At 40.4% G+C, this 19,072-nt stretch overlaps 1 protein-coding gene across 2 annotated transcripts in view; it reads left to right on the forward strand.

Moving 5' to 3' along the window:
* The window catches only part of PIGK (phosphatidylinositol glycan anchor biosynthesis class K), a 137,887-nt gene extending 120,579 nt beyond the window's left edge, over window positions 1-17,308 (forward strand). For both annotated transcript variants that reach the window (XM_039486704.1, XM_039486702.1), the window contains exon 11: window positions 16,501-17,308. In XM_039486704.1, the coding sequence (XP_039342638.1) occupies window positions 16,501-16,617 (117 nt within the window). In that variant the 3' untranslated portion in view covers window positions 16,618-17,308. The remainder of the gene's footprint in view (window positions 1-16,500) is intronic.
* Window positions 17,309-19,072: the final 1,764 nt, after the last annotated feature.

Genomic DNA, 19,072 nt, shown 5'->3' on the forward strand with positions numbered 1-19,072 from the left:
ATCAGTTTCTGCTCTGTTGGCTAGATTTCTCTTTGCTGGGTGTCACTTTTACCTAGCCCAACTCTACTTGTGTAATCCACAGCTCAGTGCCCCAGGAGCAGTTCAAGTCCATTGGCTCTACAGTGTCATTTTGTTAGTGGGGGTGCTTTTCAGGAGGTTCATACAGAGAATGCTCCCAGTACCAGCAGAGCACACGCACATTCAAGGATAAAAATGGGCTTAGGGATATGGGTGATATGGGAGTGTCTGGAGGAAGTGGCTGTTTATTAACTGCTAGAGTTTAACATGGACAGGCAAGTGGGATGGGAAGCACTTTTGTTTAAATTAATAAAAGTGAGGTTTTAAAATGGTGCCCGAGGATGAGTGGAGGCTTTGGAGGAGTGAGCTGTTGTGATGGAGCAGAGCAAGCTCCATTTTTTTTTGTTTAATACAAATTATCTTATTTTGTAGCATTCATAAAACTAATTTTTAGTCAATTTGCTGCTCATATCTGTAAGGGGACTAATAGTATTGAAGCTTGGATCAGACATAGTGTAAACAGACAATGCACACAGAGAACTAAATCCTGACCTGCTACGCTGCTGTGCTTTTCAAGCTGAGGAACTAATATAGTTGTTGCAATTCCAAACTCCTCCGTATCCCTGGGTTACAGTATCCCCAGTCTAACACTGAGAGGGATGTAGTTTCACCCTCACTCTGTCCTGGTCCTTAGAGAGAGGGTGAGTGTGTGTGTGTGTGTGTGTGTGTACGTACATATGATTGGTAAAATTAAATGAATTTATATTATGGTGTACAGTATATCCTATCAGTCTAGATGATGATGATATTGTAATGAGTTTTTATGTTGGTTACTTTACGGTTAAGTATAATAAAAATAAATATACAAAACATAAATGGTTGTTTATCCCTTTGTATTTAAAAAATGGATATTGATTGTTAGTTTGTGACGTGTTGTTTTTTCTTGTCTTTCTGTTCCTTTTAAACGGCTATAACTTGTTCCTCGATAATATTCCTTGCGCCTGTAGAATACCTACCTTGATCTAGTCAGAGATCTTTAGTGCATTTTACTCTGAAGGGCTTGGTGTTCTACTCTGAATACTTTGAAAAAGAGAAATATTTCCTGCCTCTCTCCTCAAGAAATCTGGTCATGAAGGGTGGCAGTTGTTTTTTGAGGGCTGTTTTTGTGCTAGAGCTACCCTCTTGGATTGTGCCTGCTGCTGTTCTTGGGGTGAACATGTAACCTATGCTGTTGAAGAGACAGGGCCTGGCCATCACTATAGATAGTCATAGATCAGTATATAGAGTTGTGAATGATGTGTAGAGTTCCTAAACTGAGTGATTTCAGAAAGCAGCTGGATTTTTTTTTTTGCCAGACTTGCATACACTAAGTTGAGTGAGTGAATGCAAAAATCACATAGTTTGGGGTTGGGTGGGATGGTAGGAGAGTCTATTCTTCTGCATTGCTCTTGCCATTCCAATCTCTATATTCCTCCTATTCTTTATTTTGACAGCTCCCTGTGCTTTCTCTGCCAAATATGCCTAGTGCCTAAGGGGGTGTATGTAGTTCACAAGTTCCTTGGTCTGGCTGTGGCAAGCACACAGTTCCAGGCTCTTCCACCACAACTTAGTTTACTGCAGTCAGGTGAGGTGAGGTCACAGGCAGGTGAAGTGCAGCCAGGTTATCACCATTAATTTATAAGAGCTGTAGTCTGTGTTTTCTTAAAAGCCTTACTACAGTGGAGGTAAATTGGTATTTACTCAGCTTATGAGCTCTCCTTCTACAAAGAAGTGCTCTGTATTCCTAACCAGGTAGCATAAAACACTGAATTAGATGGAAAAAGTATCAGGTGAATATTCATGGCACTAGGATGCACTGATACTTTCTCAGGTCCTCCCTGACAGGGGCCTGGCCTTTGGGCCTCATTGTCTTTTGATGCTGCAGGCATGGCAAACATGCCTGGCTCAGTATGTACAATACATACCTGGCTAGTTTTGCTGTAACAGACTGAGCCCAGGTCTCATGACATATTGGCAATACTTAGGTTCTGTAGGTGCTAAAATACCTAGCAGCAGTGAGTTGATTTAAGAATAGTTTGCTCTTTTTTGTTGTTGTTTCTTTACACACACAAACTGTTGCTATCATTCTGCCCTGTCTGTATAAACTTTGTAAAAATCCTGGCTGACCTGTTAGTGGAAAGCAGCTGAATACAATAGCGGGGTGGGGCTTTGAGAAGAAACTAACCATTCTTTTAAAAAGAGAAACTACAGTTTTGCCAGTTCTAAGTTGCCTATCCTGCCTTTTCACTGAGAAACGTATGCTTTGCGAGAGGAGAATGGCCATACTTTAACATGCTCAGATAAATGAGGCAGATCCTTCTTACCTGCTTTCCGCTCCTCCCTGAGGTGTGTGCTCACTTCTCTCCTCAGCGTAATGTAGTTTGAGAAATGCAAGCTAATCCTGATGCTAGAACAGTGAACTCATCTGGTTACATGCACAACACAGGGCAGAGGAGGACTTCTCTAATTCTAGCTGTAGAGATTCTGGGGACATTTTAAAAAACATCTCATACTAACAATGAAGTTTCCAAGAAGAGGGAATATTTATTTGGATTCTAATGCCTTAAAATGTAGCCACTGAGATGTTTGATTAGATCTTGTACTCAGTATAGCATGTTGAGTAGAAAATCTAATGTTGTCTAACATCTGCTGTTAATATAGCCTGTCACCTGGAAATAAATGGATACTCATGGGATATCCAGGGGAAAATAACTGGGTAGAAACGTCCCTAATCATTTATGAATATCAGTGTTTCTCCACGTAAATAAACAAATCGTTATTTGTTTTTGAGTGAATAAGTTTACATTTGGTAGTGGATGTTTTGGGACATACAATTAGTTTTTATAAGATTAAAGAAAAAGTATGCATTAAAGAATCTCAGTTTAAAAATAACTGCATGGGCTGGCCCAGTGATTCAAAGTGGCTCTATATTGTACTGCCATATATGGTGGATCAGAGGTGGGCTTCTGAGCAGGAAGGAGAGTTCTGCTTCTTAAAATGACATGTGGCTGGTACCTGGTGTAGCCATGACAAGCTGATATGGAAGATGTAATATACTAGCCAAGTGTGTGTGGTCATGGCTCTCTGTAATTGCTGTCACCCACAGAAGGTAACATACTACTAATATAGTTACTCCTTCAGCTCATGTGGCTTGAACAATTTGTTTCTGGAGTCTATCCCTACTGGCAACCAGTTGTTATAAAGCGGTGGCCTTTATAAGAGTAAGCTCCTCTGTATGTCAGACCATTGGGATGAGCTTTCCCAGATGGAGTGTGGCTAACATGGTGTCACACACCATGTGTAGGTGGTGAGATATAGAGGTCAGAGCAGAGCCAGAAGTCACGGGGTTTGGGGAAAGGTGTCACGGGGTTTGGGCTGGAGTGGGAGCAGGCGCAGATTGGTGCAAGGACTTGTACAGGAGGCAGGTCTGGTGAAGCTGTAGGCATAGAACTCATTGAGCAGCTGCTGTTGCTACAAGGCTTAAATGATGATCTGCTAGCTCTTCTATATAAGAACGACCATACTGGCTCAGACCAATGGTATGTCTAGCCTGGTATCCTATCTTCCAACAGTGCCCAATGACCAGAACAGGGCAACCATCAAGTGATCCATCCCCTGTCATGCCGTCCCAGCATCTGACAGTCAGAGGGCTAGGACACCCAAGTATGGGGTTGCATCCCTGACCATCATGGCTAATAGCCATCGATTGACCTATTCCCCATTAATTTATCTAATTCCAGTCATAGTTTGGGCCTTCACAACATCCCTTGGCAGAGAGTTCCACAGGTTGGCTGTGGGTTGTGTGAAGTAGTACTTTTTTTGTTTGTTTTAAAGCGGCTGCCTATTAATTTCATTGGGTGACTAATTTCATTAGTTTCTTGTGTTATGCGAATGAGTAAATAACACTTCCTTATTCACTTTCTCCACATCATTGATGATTTTATAGACCTCTGTCATATCCCCCCGTAGTCATCTCTTTTCCAAGATGAATAGTCCCAATCTTTTTAATCTCTCTTCATATGGAAGCTGTTCCTTACCCTTCGTGATTTTTGTTGCCTTACTTTTTCCAATTCTAATATATGTTTTTTTGAGATGGGGTGACCAGAACTGCACACAGTATTCGAGATATGAGCATACTGTGGATTTAAACAGTGGCATTATGATTTTTCAGTCTTACTATCTATCCCCATCCTAATAGTTCCTAACATTGTTAGCTTTTTTGACTGCTGCTGCACATTGAGTGGATGTTTTCGGAGAACTATCCACAGTGACTCCAAGATCTCTCTCTTGAATGGTAGACCCCATAATTTTGAATATATAGTTGTGCTTGTGTTTTTCAATGTGCATTACTTTGCATTTATCAACACTGAATTTCATCCGCCATTTTGTTGTCCAGTCATCCAGTTTTGTGATGTCACTTTGTAAATATCTTGAGTAGTTTTGTATGATCTGTAAACTTTGCCATCTCCGTGTTCACCCCCTTTTCTAGATCATCTATGTTGAACAGCACTGGTCCCAGAACAGATCCCTCTCTGTTTACCTCTCTCCATGCTGAAAACTAAGCATGTATTCCTACCCTTTGTTTCGTATCTTTTAACCAGTTACTGATCCATGAGAGGGTCTTCCCTCTTATTCCATGACGGCTTAGTTTGCTTAAGAGCTTTAGTGAATGGACCTTGTTAAAGGCTTTCTGAAAGTCCAAGTACACTATATCTATTGGATCACCCTTGTCCACATGTTTGTTTGACATCCTCACAGAATTATAATAGATTGGTGAGGCATTATTTTACTTTACAAAAGCCATGTTGACTCTTCCCCAACAAATTGTGTTAATCTATGTGTCTGATAATTCTGTTCTTTATTATAGTTTCAACCAATTTGTCTGGTACTGAAGTTAAACTTATTGGTCTGTAATTGCCAGAATCACCTCTGGATCCATTTAAAAAAAATTGGCATCACATTAGCTATCCTCCAGTCATCTGGTACAGAAGCTGATTTAAGTGAGAGGTTACAAACCACATTGATACAGCTGTGCCACTGTAAGCTCGCTAGTGTAGACGTGGCCTTAGTCCTTTAGCTCAAGTGACAGAGGCCTGTGCTCTTGCTGCCTAAGGTCCTTGGTTTTATCCCTGGTGTGGATTCTCTTTTGATTCATTAGAATTACAGTGGGAAGAAAATGTTAAGATTTGTCTCAAGCAAAATAACTGTGAGCAAGATGTTCAAATATAAGCATTTTAAATCCCTCATTTAACTGGACACTTAGACTATATATATATATATATATATATATATATATATATATATATATATATATATATATATGCATATAAGTGAGATTCATGTACCTGAATATGGGCATTTTTCAATCACCCATGTCTGAAAGCTCTGTGGGTCTTGAATAAATTGGGGAAATGTATTGAATAATAGGTGCATTCTACAGAAGACTTCCATTCTTTTATCTCCTAAACATACACACAATTGTTTAGCGTCACTTCCCTGTATCACGGGTGTGAAGATTAATGCTGAATTGTAAAGCACTTTAAAATCCTTACAAGATACCATAGAATTTTGGAGAAATACCTGATTAATAACTTGGGTAAAAGTAAGGAATGAAATTGTCAACAGTGTATTGAACAATCTTTTTGGAACAGAAATTAATTTCATAAAATGGCTTATTGAATGAAAAATTTAGACACAGGAAATGACAAGCAAAGCCATCATGGCATAATTATCATATTTCTATAGTGATCTTTCAAATTTGAAAGCAAATATGTTTGTTTGTTGGCGTTAACATATTTGTTAAGTGTAGCTAGCATTCTCTCCAGTATGTTGTCTGGGTTTTTGTTGTTCTTTCATAATTATTTTACTCAAAATGTGGGTCGTCAGTAATCATTACATTATTGTTAATAAGTAAAAACTGAGGGATAAGATGAAAATGCTCTAAATTGTTTTACAGATTAACAGGAATCCTTTATGTTGGAATTCCGTTATGAATTTAATCTTACTGTGGGCACCAAAGAGGATTAAGTTATTACCAGATGGCTAGAATTATTATTTTCCTTAGCCCCCAAAATCAAGAATATAACTGACAAATGAGAAGTTCATACTTTCATTAGATGCACTGGGCATGTATATTATGATTATATATTATATGTATATTTCATTTTGAGTGTGAATTCTGTGCTTTCTTTTGAGAATTATAATGATTACCTGATTTGCAATGTAAAATTGCAACTAAATCTGAATTGCCATTAGAATGTCCTTAAAAATATGTAATATGCATGCTGCTTACATGGAGTTCTGTGTAGTAAATTCTGATTGGCCTTTCCAATGCGAATGTTTAATTTCTTGTTCCTCCTGTTGGATGGTGTCTTTTTTTTCTCAGGGCATGGGACATTTCGTTTTCACTCTCTGATCTGAGGAAGCCTTGCATTTTAAAGATCTCTTTTGAAACATGGACCTGTTTTGTTTCTGACTTGAGAATGAAATTTGAAATGTCAGCTCTTTAGTGCAGATTACAAAATGTAAGAATGGCAAAGAAGAACAGAAGCCTTTCGTCCATCAGTGGGGGAGAGGAGAAGATGACAAAGAGGAAAATTTCAGAAAGGAAAATTACTGGGAAGAAAATAAATAAATGTACCCAAAATATTACATAAAGCCCATCCTAGTGCTGCAGTAACACAGTTCTACAGTACCGAACAGGAAGCTTGTTTCCATTCTCTCATCTGATTGCTGACCCCCTAAGCTGTCAGAGGCCACTGAGGCGGCATGTCTCTCATGTAATGGACCCCTTGGAACACAATGCTATTTTGTTTCTGTAACAGTAGATATGGATATTCAGCCCTTAGGTTTTGTGACATAAGCAAATACTATAGGCTAGATTCACAAAGGGACTTAAGCACCTAGTTGCCACTTCAGATGACAAGTTCAACACTGAGGCGCCATTGCTCAGTTCCCACTTAACCCTGTAGATGCCTAAATTTTGACAACTGGGCATGTACACAGTCTCCTCAGTTCAGACACCACCCAGCAGCTCAGTGGCTGAATCATGCCTGTGCCCCAGTAGAATTCTCAAACTAGACATTCCCCTACCTATCTTGCCTCTGGAGCCTGATCTGGTAGGTGGGAGGATGCGGAAGTGGTGGTGCCCCCCCTCTCCTTAACCCAGTGGTAGGGCACACAGCTGGGATGTGGGAGTCCCAGGTGCCATTCCCCTCCCCCACTCCCAATCTAGAGCAGAGACTTGAAGTTGGGTCTTTCACCTCCCAGGAGAGTGCCCTAGCGAGTGAGCTGTGGGGTATTCTGGGGCAGGTCTCCCTCAGTCTCTGCTGTTGAAGCTGTTCCTACCTGCTTTTGAAGGGTGGGTTACAGGCCATGATCCTCTCCTCAGCATTTCCTACTTCCTAACTTAGGCAGCTCTCTGGGTGGCTTTTGTGAATCCTATTCTAAGGCATCTAACTCTCCCCATGCATTAGGGAGCCTGCAAGCCTAATTCAGGGTTATGAATTCCACTAGGTGGCAGGGAATCCCCTTTGTGAATCTAGTCCATCTGGTTAGGACTCGGAAGAAACTTTCTCTGTAAGCATGTTATTGCATAAGTGCAGGGGTGAAAGTAACTTACAGGACTTACCGGTACTGCCGGAGTCCTGAGGGGGGCATGGCCTCATCCGGAAGAGGAGTGGCCTCAAGATTTAAAGGCCGTGGGGCACTGGCTGTGGCTTGGGAGTCCCAGGGCCTTTAAATCAACCTGGGGCTCCCAGCTGCAGAGGTGGCTGGGAGCCCCCGGGGCTCAGGGGAAAATTAAAGGGCTCGGGGCTTCGGGAACCCCGAGCCTTGCTGGGCTGGGGCCAGGATTTAAAGGGCCCGGAGCTCCTGCCGCTGCAGGGAGCTCTGAGCCCTTTAAATCCCGGCCCCAGCCCAGCCGCTGGAGCCGCGGGTGGGATTTAAAGGGCTCTGGGCTGCCCGCAGCCGCGGGAGCTCTGAGCCCTTTAAACCCATCCCCAGCCCAGCCTCCGGAGCCGCGGGCGGGATTCAAAGGGCTCTGGGCTCCCCGCAGCCGCGGGAGCTCTGAGCCCTTTAAATCCATCCCTAGCCCAGCCGCTGGAGCCGCGGGCAGGATTTAAACGGCTCTGGGCTGCCAGCAGCGGCAAGGAGCCCAGAGCCCTTTAAATCCCACCAGCGGAAGCCAGTGCGGTCCGGCACAGTGTACTGGCTCTTGCCGGTACGCCGTGCCATACCGTACCGGCTTACTTTCACCTCTGCGTAAGTGAGGTCACTTTTGAGGTTTGCTCCTTTTCTTTGACGCGTATGCCACAAGTCACTGTTGGGAATAGGCTACTGTTCTGATCCAGTATGGGAATTCTTGAGTTCCTGACCAAATACTGCTGTAGTTACATTCTGTGAATTGCAGTGCCTACAATCACCATCAAAATGTGGACACACAAGTTTAAGTCAGTCTTCTGGCCAAATAGTTGTTGTTTTTCAAGCAACCTCCACATTGAAATCAGTGGGAAGTTTTGGCTGGGTAACGACTAAAGGATTGAGACCTTAATGACACCTTAAAATAATTTTTTCTTTGCATGTGAAATATAGATGCACACTTTTAAATTTGAACTTTTATTCTGAAACCATTTTCTAACCTAATTGCTTCTGTAGCTTTAGTCCATTTTCTTTATCATTCTTTTCCATAAAATGCATTTTAACGGCAATAACATGTACTGTATGTTTTATGAAAAGTCCTCATTGAAAATCTTGGATGCTTTCCATTAGGATCCCTACAGACCCATCCAATTTGAAAATACACTGTTTTATTCTCTCCTTAATTACAATACTTGGAGCAGCTCTCTGTTAACTGTTTTGAAGTTCCATAGAATAATGATTCTATCAGAACTATAAAGAGTATGACAGAAAATATTCACAGTAGGAAGCTCACTGTTGCTTAGCTACCTACCTTTTTAATTCGGACTCTCTAGCAATTTGATAATGACTAGCCCTTAAGCTACTAAATGTATTTGTTCATGACACATTGTGACATTTGATGTGTGCATTTCACCTTTGTGTTACAGTTATTATTGTAGGAATAAAGAGGGCGTTTATAATGGGGTTATATGTAGTGTAAATCAAAAATCTTAAGTACATCAATTATACAAGCCACTCTTAGTAAAGTTCTCATCTGGGTACTACTCAGGTGAAATTGCTAGATAGAGAAACAGTCTGAACTAAAATAATTATGGGCCTGATCCTCCAAATATTTACCACTACTGTGAATAGTCCCACTGAAAGCGATAAAACTACCCTTATTAGTAAGTATTATACCCAGGGTAAATATATGCAGGGTCAGGCTCCAAATCTTTAAGTGCATGCACACGCACACACACGTACACACACACATGTCTACATAATTTATAATGGTATTTAATTAATTGCAAGTGACGAGATCACAGCATCCTAATATTTTGTCCATCCAGACTTTTACAAGGAGTGTGACGTGGTTGGGTTTAGAAGGAGCTTTGTTTGAATAAGGACTGCAAGTTAGGATCCATGTCAATTGGTGTGCAACTTGAATGAATGCAAAATACTGGATTTTTAAAGAATTCAGGAGGCAAGATTTGTGTGTTGGCAATTACTTTTTAATCCGCCCTCTTACTAATATCTATACAGGGCCAGATTTGTCAGAGAGATCTCTTAACGTGTATGCACTTGTGTACCACTGCTCTACAGCCAAAATGCTTCTGAAATAAATGTAGGCCAACTTTACTAATTCTGGGTCACTGAGAACGAAAATGATGCTTAAAATTGTTGATTGGATCTAGTTTTCAAGTTATGCTATTGGGTCAGTATATATGACCCTTGACTTGGGAATAGCGGAGGATAAGTGAGTTATAAAGGGAAGGGATCTCAATTTAAACCAGAAATGACTAAAATACATCTTTGACTGGATCTATGAATAAATCTATGACTGGGTTTGGACAGTACTTGCTTTTTAGGCAAAACAATGAATGATGCAATCTGAAGCTGGTATTGCGTCATACATGATATGAATTGCATCATGTTATTCCTAGAAGTCATGATGACGCAATCATAACGAAGCTTACATCACTCTGCTGAACAAATTGCCCTATATCAGCTCTAGAAATCATACAGTGTCGTGCTCTCTTATTTGTCAGTGTTTGATTTTGCAAAGGGACACATTTCTGTTTAGCCAAAGTGAGCAGAGATGCCTCGTACTTGTGTGAACAGTGCAGATAACTTCTGCTATGTTTGTGGTGAAGTGACTTTTGCATCACAAAAGCGCAGTATAACCACTATGGTTAAGAGAGCCTATCACCTTTATTTTGGCTGCAAAACTGGAGATCAGGACAAGAGGTGGGCCCCACACATATGCTGCAACACTTGTGCAACAAATCTTTGCCAGTGGTTGAACAGGAAAAGGAAATCTATGCCTTTTGCGGTGCCAATGTTTTGGAGAGAGCCAACGGATCATACCAGCAATTGTTACTTCTGCATGGTGCCTCCAGTTGGGAAAGGTGTGTCAAAGAAGAAAAAGTGGACTGTGCATTATCCAAACATTCCATCAGCTATACGCCCAGTACCCCATGGAGAAGGACTGCCGGTTCCTGATGCACCAGTATCATTCTCACTTGAGTCGGAAGAGGAAGAGGATGAAACTTCTGGTCCTGAACCATCAATGTCACAGGACCCACATTTTCTCCCATCCTCCTCCACTGAACCACACCTCATAACACAAGGTGAACTGAATGACCTTGTCAGGGATTTGGAACTACCCAAGAGTAAGGCAGAGCTGTTGGGCTCCAGACTACAGCAGTGGAATCTCCTGGCAGGTGATGTTAGGGTTTCCATGTTCCGTGACCGTCAAAAGGATCTTGTCCCATTCTTCTTCATGGAAGGTGATCTTGTAGCCTGCAACAACATCGATGGTGTGATGGCAGCCCTCAACATCGTTCACGATCCAGATGAGTGGAGACTGTTCATTGATTCATCGAAGACGAGTCTTAAAGCTGTTTTACTGCATAATGGCAATGTTTTGCCATCAATTCCAGTTGGTCATGCAGTCCATATGAAGGAAACCTATGACAACATGAAACAACTTTTGAAATGCATAAACTATGACCAACATCAGTGGCAGCTTTGTGGCGATTTGAAGGTTGTTGCTCTCTTGCTTGGTCTGCAGACTGGATACACAAAGTACTGCTGTTTTCTCTGCGAATGGGATAGTCGTGCAAGAGATTCCCACTACATCAAGAAAGATTGGCCACTCCGACAGTCATTGGAGCCTGGGAGGAAAAGTGTTCAGCATCCACCACTTGTTGAATCAAGGAAGATTTTGTTACCACCCATACACATCAAGCTGGATCTGATGAAGGCCATTGACAAAACACAAGCAGCTTTCAAGTACCTCCGTGGAAAATTTCCAAGGTTAAGTGAAGCTAAGATAAAGGAAGGTGTCTTTGTTGGTCCTCAGATTCGTGAACTTCTTCGAGATGATGCATTTGACCATGCACTGCGTGGCAAGGAAAAGACGGCATGGAAAGCCTTCCAGTTAGTAGCAATAATTTTTCTTGGAAACAACAAGGCAGACAACTACAGGTTGTTGGTGGAAAACCTCCTCAAGGCATACAAAAGCCTTGGTTGCAACATGTCACTAAAGATACATTTTTTGCACTCTCATCTAGATTTTTTTCCACCAAACTGCGGAGCAGTGAGCGACGAGCATGGCGAGCGATCTCACCAGGACATTGCAACAATGGAGAAACGCTATCAGGGCAAATGGAGCCCATCAATGCTTGCAGACTATTGCTGGACAGTGACAAGAGATGCTCCATTTAATGAATACAAGAGACAAGCCAAGAAGCGCTGAGTAGACACTGAATAGGACTAAACTATGTACATAATAGTTTTTTGCCTTTTGTTTCATAATAAATTTTATTTATATAACCCTTTTGCTGATTTTTAAAGTGTTACATAAACAGGACAGGTGAAATATTATCATGTAAAGCAACCATAAACACATGAAAAGACCTAGGTTTACAATTTATGATTAAAACTCTACTATCTACACAATATACATAGACATAAAATGTAAAAACTTAAATATCTTAGAAACAGTAGCCAATCAGTTGTTTTAATTGTCATATTTGAATTCAGCACATCAAAATACATAATAAATAGCACATTTTATCTCTGAAGCAGACAACTTCTCAAAAATTTTAGACCAGTGTACTCAAAAAAGGTACATTTGCACATAAGTACTGGTATTGCACAAACACATGCTCCCATTATGTGGATACAAATAGGTATATGAAACTTTTGCTCCTGAAGCAGTCCCTTTGATCTAATATATTCTTAAGGCCAGAAAGGACCATTACAATATTCTAGCCTGACCATAGAATTTTACCCAGTAATCCTTTCAGCAAGCTCAGAACTACTGGTTGAGCTAGAATGTAAATCCAGTTATGATTTAAAGATTTAAAATTTGGCCCTTAGCTGTGGGGCACTTTATAAATGCCCCCTTCTCTGTGTGCACCTATTTGCATTCTGAAAACATCTTCTAATACCTCCTTCCCACTTCATTGAAAAAACAGCAGCGTTTGTGACTGAAAAGAAACAGAAATGTGTAGACCAGAATGTTAGTTACTGTAAAATTCAAATAATTATTCTAATCACTGACATATGAAAATTATTTTGCTTACCTACATCTCTGAAATTCTTGATGTTTTGAGTTTGAAAAAAAACAAACCAACCCTCTTGTCTATAAGCTATAGCCTGTTAGTCTCTGTCTTAGTACTTTCAGTACATATGAAGATTACTTATAAGATTGTTTAGGCAATTTTTAGCCATCCTATTCTGTTTTTTTACACAGACTGGGAAATATGGCTCCATGTAAATACATCAAGTTGAGGAGCATGCTCACTTTCTCTGAATAATAATGTGTTTTGTTTCATGAGTAAGCATTAGTGAATAAAGCGAGTGCTTATAACAGAATTTGATTTGACTAACATTTGCCTATGTGGGTTTTTTTCATTGTTTCTATTTGAAATTTGTGTGTGTTGTGGTGGTGGGGTTATTTTTTCTTTTTTTTTTCTTGTGGTTGCCTTTTTAACTTTTAAAACTGTAGTACAAAGAAAATAATTTTAAAGTCAAAGTGATTTAAAACACACACCTGATAATGTTTGGGCAGTGGAAGTCAAGCAATAGAAGAGGTTTTAAATAAATCATTTTTACTGTATTTAAAATGCTAAAATATCATCTAAGTACCTGATTACATTAAACCAAAATTTAAATTATTTAAAAATCCATCCCAGTATTGTTTCCTTGTACTCCTCCATCTGTCTGCCTGTATCCATCTGTTGTCTCTTGTCTTACACTTAGATTGTAAGCTCCTTTGGGCAGGGACTGTCTTTTTGTTCTGTTTGTACAGCACCTAGCACAATGGGATCCTGCTCCATGACTAGCTTTCTTAGGTGCTCGGGTAACTCAAATAGTTAATAATAATAAACCTCATTCCTTCTCTTATGTCTCCGGTATTTGTGTTATCTCACTCTCTGGCATAGAAAGGAAGGGTGAACTCCTGACCGGGTTGAAATTAATGGCACAGCCCCCCTTGACTTCAATACCGGCTGTAATTCATTATTTCTCAGGATCTTAGGCAGGTAAATGTGTTAAAGTAGAGCACTAATTATATTGTTTTAAGACGGTCATAAAATCTTTTGGGAATCTTACATACAAGTTTTGAGAGTTTCAGAAAACTGTTTCAGGTCATCTCACCCATTTATTTCTATGCTCTCATTGTATGTGCTCAGTAGTTGTGGGATGTCTATGTGACACCATAGTTGAAAATGTTGGTGCATTTAAATATAATTATGTACTCAGCAGCATTATTGACAGTTTTAGGCGTGCAACAGAGGCACCTCTTGGACTTGAACAAAGCAGTGGTTTAATATTCACATATAGTTTTTAGTCTCTAAATCTGTAATCCTATTTCTCAAGATATATTTATGTTTAAGATAACTGAGCATGCAGTTTCACTACTCCCAACTATTTTCCTTTATGTTGCTTTAGTCTTTGTATCAGTAATATATCTAGTACATTTGAAAGTTGTGCTGCATGGCTTTGAACAGATTATTTTGTGTCCTTGAATTCAAATGTAAAAGCATTACTGTACCAGACTCCATTTTCTCTTGGAATTTCATGGGGAAAGCTTCAGTACATGGCATGACAAAACGTAAAACCATACTCCTAGGTCACCTTATAAATATTTATTCATATAAATTCTTTAAAGAAATTAAATTATGTGTTCTGTACAAAATAGAAGAGAGGCTTTTAGTGTCACTGACTGCAAATTGAAGTCATTTGTCTAGAAGGGTCAGGTGCCACTTTGTGGTAAGGATTTGTCTCAGTTCCAAGAAGAGAAAGATTGATAGTACAAAGAGATTGATGAAATGAGCAATGCAATATGCATACGAAGTTGTGGGTTAATTAGAAGAATTTAAACAAGAAAGTTCCTTTGTGTGGAGAAGTGTTTGGGAGCTGTTACTCTCGGAACTGAGGTACATTGGCAGCTTGCACATTTAGAGTTGATTTTCCTGAGATATTTACATGGAGCTGTGTGGTTGTGAATACCAATGAAGGGGTATCAACAGCAGATACGTTTTATAGTTAACGATAGTTCTTTAGCAAATGTAAGGATGTATATTTTTATTTTCTTTTAAATCGTCTGCTTTGTTATTATTAATGTAAATTATAATCTGAGTTTCTTGGTTCATTCAGCAGGGAAAATAAATTCGATGATACTTCATGGGCCTGTTTTTCTGGTTTGTGTCTCAGGCCCTCCTGCTTCCATTTGTTTTGTTTATGCATAACAAATATTATACGTAAAGAGAAATTTTCTCATGATTTAAAAAAAAAAAAGAACTATACAGATCTATCCAGCTTTAGAAAATGGAGGCAGAGAAATCCAAAGGCTTTTGTTGTTGTTGATTGAAAAGCTGTTTTGAAAGAACAGACGCTGCAAACTGCACCTATGGCTTTAAAGTTCCCAGCCACCTGGTGCATTTAGTGGGAAACAGCAAGCTTCCTACAACCAGTTTCATGCAGAAATTGGAACTGTGGAGTATTTTCTATTTGTAATAATTTACCTGAGTGAAATATGACTGTTTTAATTTGACTTCATGCTACAAAAGCAGAACAGCTTTGAATGCTCATGGTATAAAAGGAGAATATGGTTCAGGGTTTAGGTAGGAAATGTATATATTCTATGCATGACAGATGGCTTTTCTAATAACAAGAAGCCAAATCACTCCTCAGAAAATGAACAAAAACTAAGCAAGAACTTCATTACAATATTTGTGCTATTTAGACATGACCTATTCCTTTAGCAATTCTATTTTAGCAGCATGTGTTTATTTTTCTTTTAGCAACTCCACCCCCTGCATACGCCTAGGATTGTGCATTACTGTTTATGGTGTTAGATGTCTACTGTGTGCAGAAGGTGTTGAGTTATGCTTCTCATAAGAATTGCAACTCTGATATCTCTGATTTCAGCATGTTTAAATTCTCAGCCAAAATGTTGCATGTATGTAGCATGAATTACACAGATCTTAGACAGATTTTGGGCAGTCTCGGTCTCTCCCTGGCAGAGTTCATTTCCCACCACATACCATACAAGATCTGAAATTTTCATGGTGCTGAGGAGAGAGCAGAAGTGATACGAATCTTACCATTCAGTTTGTATCAGAAGGGGCGTAGCTGTCTGGATGTAGTTCACTTGTCTGCAGATAAGAGGATTGTTCAAGGGAGGAATACTGGTTGAGGACCAGGCAAGCACAGGCTTTTGGGCTTCCTGAGGTGCAAATCCTTGGGGAAACTACTGCGTTCAAATCAATCAAACTGTGTATTATAGTCATTTAACTATTTATAATTATTGATATATTTAAATAACTATTAATTTATTAAATAACTCAGCACAGAAGGAACATCTCACCATTTCTTAGATGATGAAAAACCACACTTTCACACTTAAGAATGTATATTTTTAATACCCAACAATGTTTTACCAAATTCTCCCATAAAATTTCACAGTTCGCTTGAGTCCAAGCATGAGAGATTTCACTCCAAACAAATGTGTGAGGGATTTTTCTTCTGGAAAGTTATGTGCACCTGCAAACAGTGTACAACTAAAGTGGTGTCTGACTTATAGCTATAGTGTCACTCCCAGGATGCAGATATAACAGGCTGTCAACTCACTTCACGCCAGTTACTTTTAACTTCATTAAAAGGACAGATGTTTGGCACTGGATATCAGCTTTGTAAAGGATGTGCATATTGTCAATATTTTGCTCAAGTGCAAAGATTTTTTTTCCAGTTGATAAATCCAATAAGTATTTAGCATGAAGAACTAACAGTGATACCGTTTTTATTTTACAGAAACCAAAACAGAAAGACTGGCATCCTCCAGGAGGTTTTATTCTAGGACTCTGGGCATTGATTATCATGGTTTTCTTTAAAACATATGGAATCAAGCACATGAAATACATCTTCTAGGTTTTCTGAGCAACCAAGATGATTGCACTGACTGCAACATGGGATGAAAATTGGTGTTATCAAAGGTTCTTTATTTGTGTATTATGTCTGTTTGTAGTGACAAATAATGCTGAAACCTCACATCTAGATGCTCTTTTGATGTTGTGTCATCTGTCCTCCTTTCTGTAAAAAGCCTAACTAATGGTTATACTATTAGATAAAATGTATTTAAATGAGAAAGTATAAAATTAATGCTGTTTCTGAGCAATTTTTCATCCTGTGTTTTCAGAGAGAGCAGGAAAACTGAAGATCTCAGCTGAATCTTTAAAATGTTAAGGCTGTTTATGAATTGTAAAACGGAGAATTCTTTCCCTTCCACCTCTAAATAAATCTTTTTAAAAGTTATCCCATCACTGGAACAAAGGTCTAGACAGTATGCAGAACCTTATTTAAGTAAGATGTCATTTTATCAATAAAAACTTAAGTCACTCTACAGACTTCAGGCATGACATATTGAAAACTTGCTCAACAGAAACAAAAATATTGTAGAAAATATTGATTTTTTTTTGGTGTTAAATACAATCCTTTAGATCAGTACTTTTACCTGGGGCAATTTTGGGTTTAGGATTTTATGAGCCATTAGAATTGAAAACAAAAATATGGCTAAACAATGACCTCATTGAATCTAGTTGAATAAAAAGCTGCCAAAATGTGTGAAAATGTTATTTCATCTTGTCCATTAGAAATCAGTAAATATCTAATAAGAACAAACCAGTAGATATGTCAAAACAGAATTTACAAGACTTAAAACAATGCAGCTCAGAAACTCTTGAGTATAATAGTACAGTTTACAACTATTTTAAATACCTGATACCAGAGTCAATTTTCCTCTCTGCAAAGAAGATCCAGTGTATTTAAAGCACTGGAAACCCTCTAATCCAGATTGCATAACCTTAAAAAGACAGTGTTGCAAGGTCTATGAATGGTTCTATGAATGAATGGTTAATGTATGCTTATTTGGGCTTTGTTCTTAGATTTTACCAATATTAGGTGACAGGAGGACCAAATCTGTTCATATACAGGAACAACAAATGCCAGAAGAGAGATTTCTGAAAATGTTTTTCCTGAATGCCTAAGGGTTCTGCTCTGTATGCCAGATATAAAGATTAGATGTACAGGAAGGGAATAGTCTATCCAGCATAAATCTCTAAAAATCATTAGGTACTGTTTGTATTTGTATTACTAATGTATAGATGCCTGGATCATTTTGTTGGAGAGAATACAGCATTAAACATTGCCACATTGCATAGAACATGTACATTAGATGTTTTTATCATTGTTTTTTTTAGGCTTGATTGTAGCATCTTGCTACAGCCTCATGTTAGGTGTGGTGTTGAGGTGCGCTGTCCTACAGGCACAATCCCACCCCGAGCTCTGGTGAGCGCAAACTTAGTGCTACTTCTGGAAAGGGTCTGGTGTCTGACCAGGTACTTCTAATGCAGGGGTGGGGAAGCTTTTTTCTATCAAGGGCCATTGACCCACAGAAAAAATCAGTCGAGGGCCACACACAAGTAAAAAGCAAGGGTCTGATCCAAAGCCCATGCTGTTGACTACCCCGGTCTTTGGATCAGATGCTGTGATGAGATTCTCGCCGTAAATCAGGCCTGCCATCCCCTGGTGGTGGTGTGTGGGCAATGATGTGGGAGGGTGGGAGCAGGAGAAATTGGGGCCATCTCCCCCTCCCACGGGCCTTGTGGGGGGTGATGGACACTCTGGCCAGGGGTTGCCTGGGGCTCCAGGCTCGCATCCAGCTCTGAGAGGAGACGCTGGTCTCCAGCTCCCACTTCCACACACTGGGCCTGGCTCCCGAAGCAGCAGGCCTTTCTTTTTTGAGTATTCCTCTGCTGCCACTGGGCTGCCCGCTCGCTCGCCTGCCACCCTCCTCCCAGTGCCGGATTAGCCACTGGGCCAAGGGGGCATGTCCAGGAACCCCAACCAATTGGGGGGCCCCAGAAAAATCGGAGCCCACCCGCTCTGACCCAGCGATCTTGCCAGGGAACATGGTTGGGGCACGGGGGCTTTCCCTGCTCTGCCCACCCGGCGCTCCAGCTGGGGAGCGGGGTCTGGGCATGGGGGGTTGCTGGAGCGCCAGGCGGAGCAGGGTGAGCCCCGGACCCCGCTCCCTGGCTGGAGCGTCAGGTGGGCAGGTGGAATGGGGTGAGCCCCCAACCCTGCTCCGTGGCTTGGATGAAATTAAGCAACGGGCCGGGCCGTAGGTTCCCCACCTCTGTTCCACTGGTTGGTGCTAGAGACTAGCAGCATCTGCACTAGTCCCACAGAGTCGTCCTGCTCCATAAGCACAATGTTGTGCTCAGCGCCTGTGACGGGCACAATGTGGGGAGAGGGAGCTGTAGACTTTTTCTTGCGTATTTGCACATGCATCTCCCCTATCTTGGCACTGCCATGAATGAGAGAA

Source organism: Mauremys reevesii, linkage group 8, assembly GCF_016161935.1.
Source record: "Mauremys reevesii isolate NIE-2019 linkage group 8, ASM1616193v1, whole genome shotgun sequence".
Classification (NCBI taxonomy): Eukaryota; Metazoa; Chordata; order Testudines; family Geoemydidae; genus Mauremys; species Mauremys reevesii.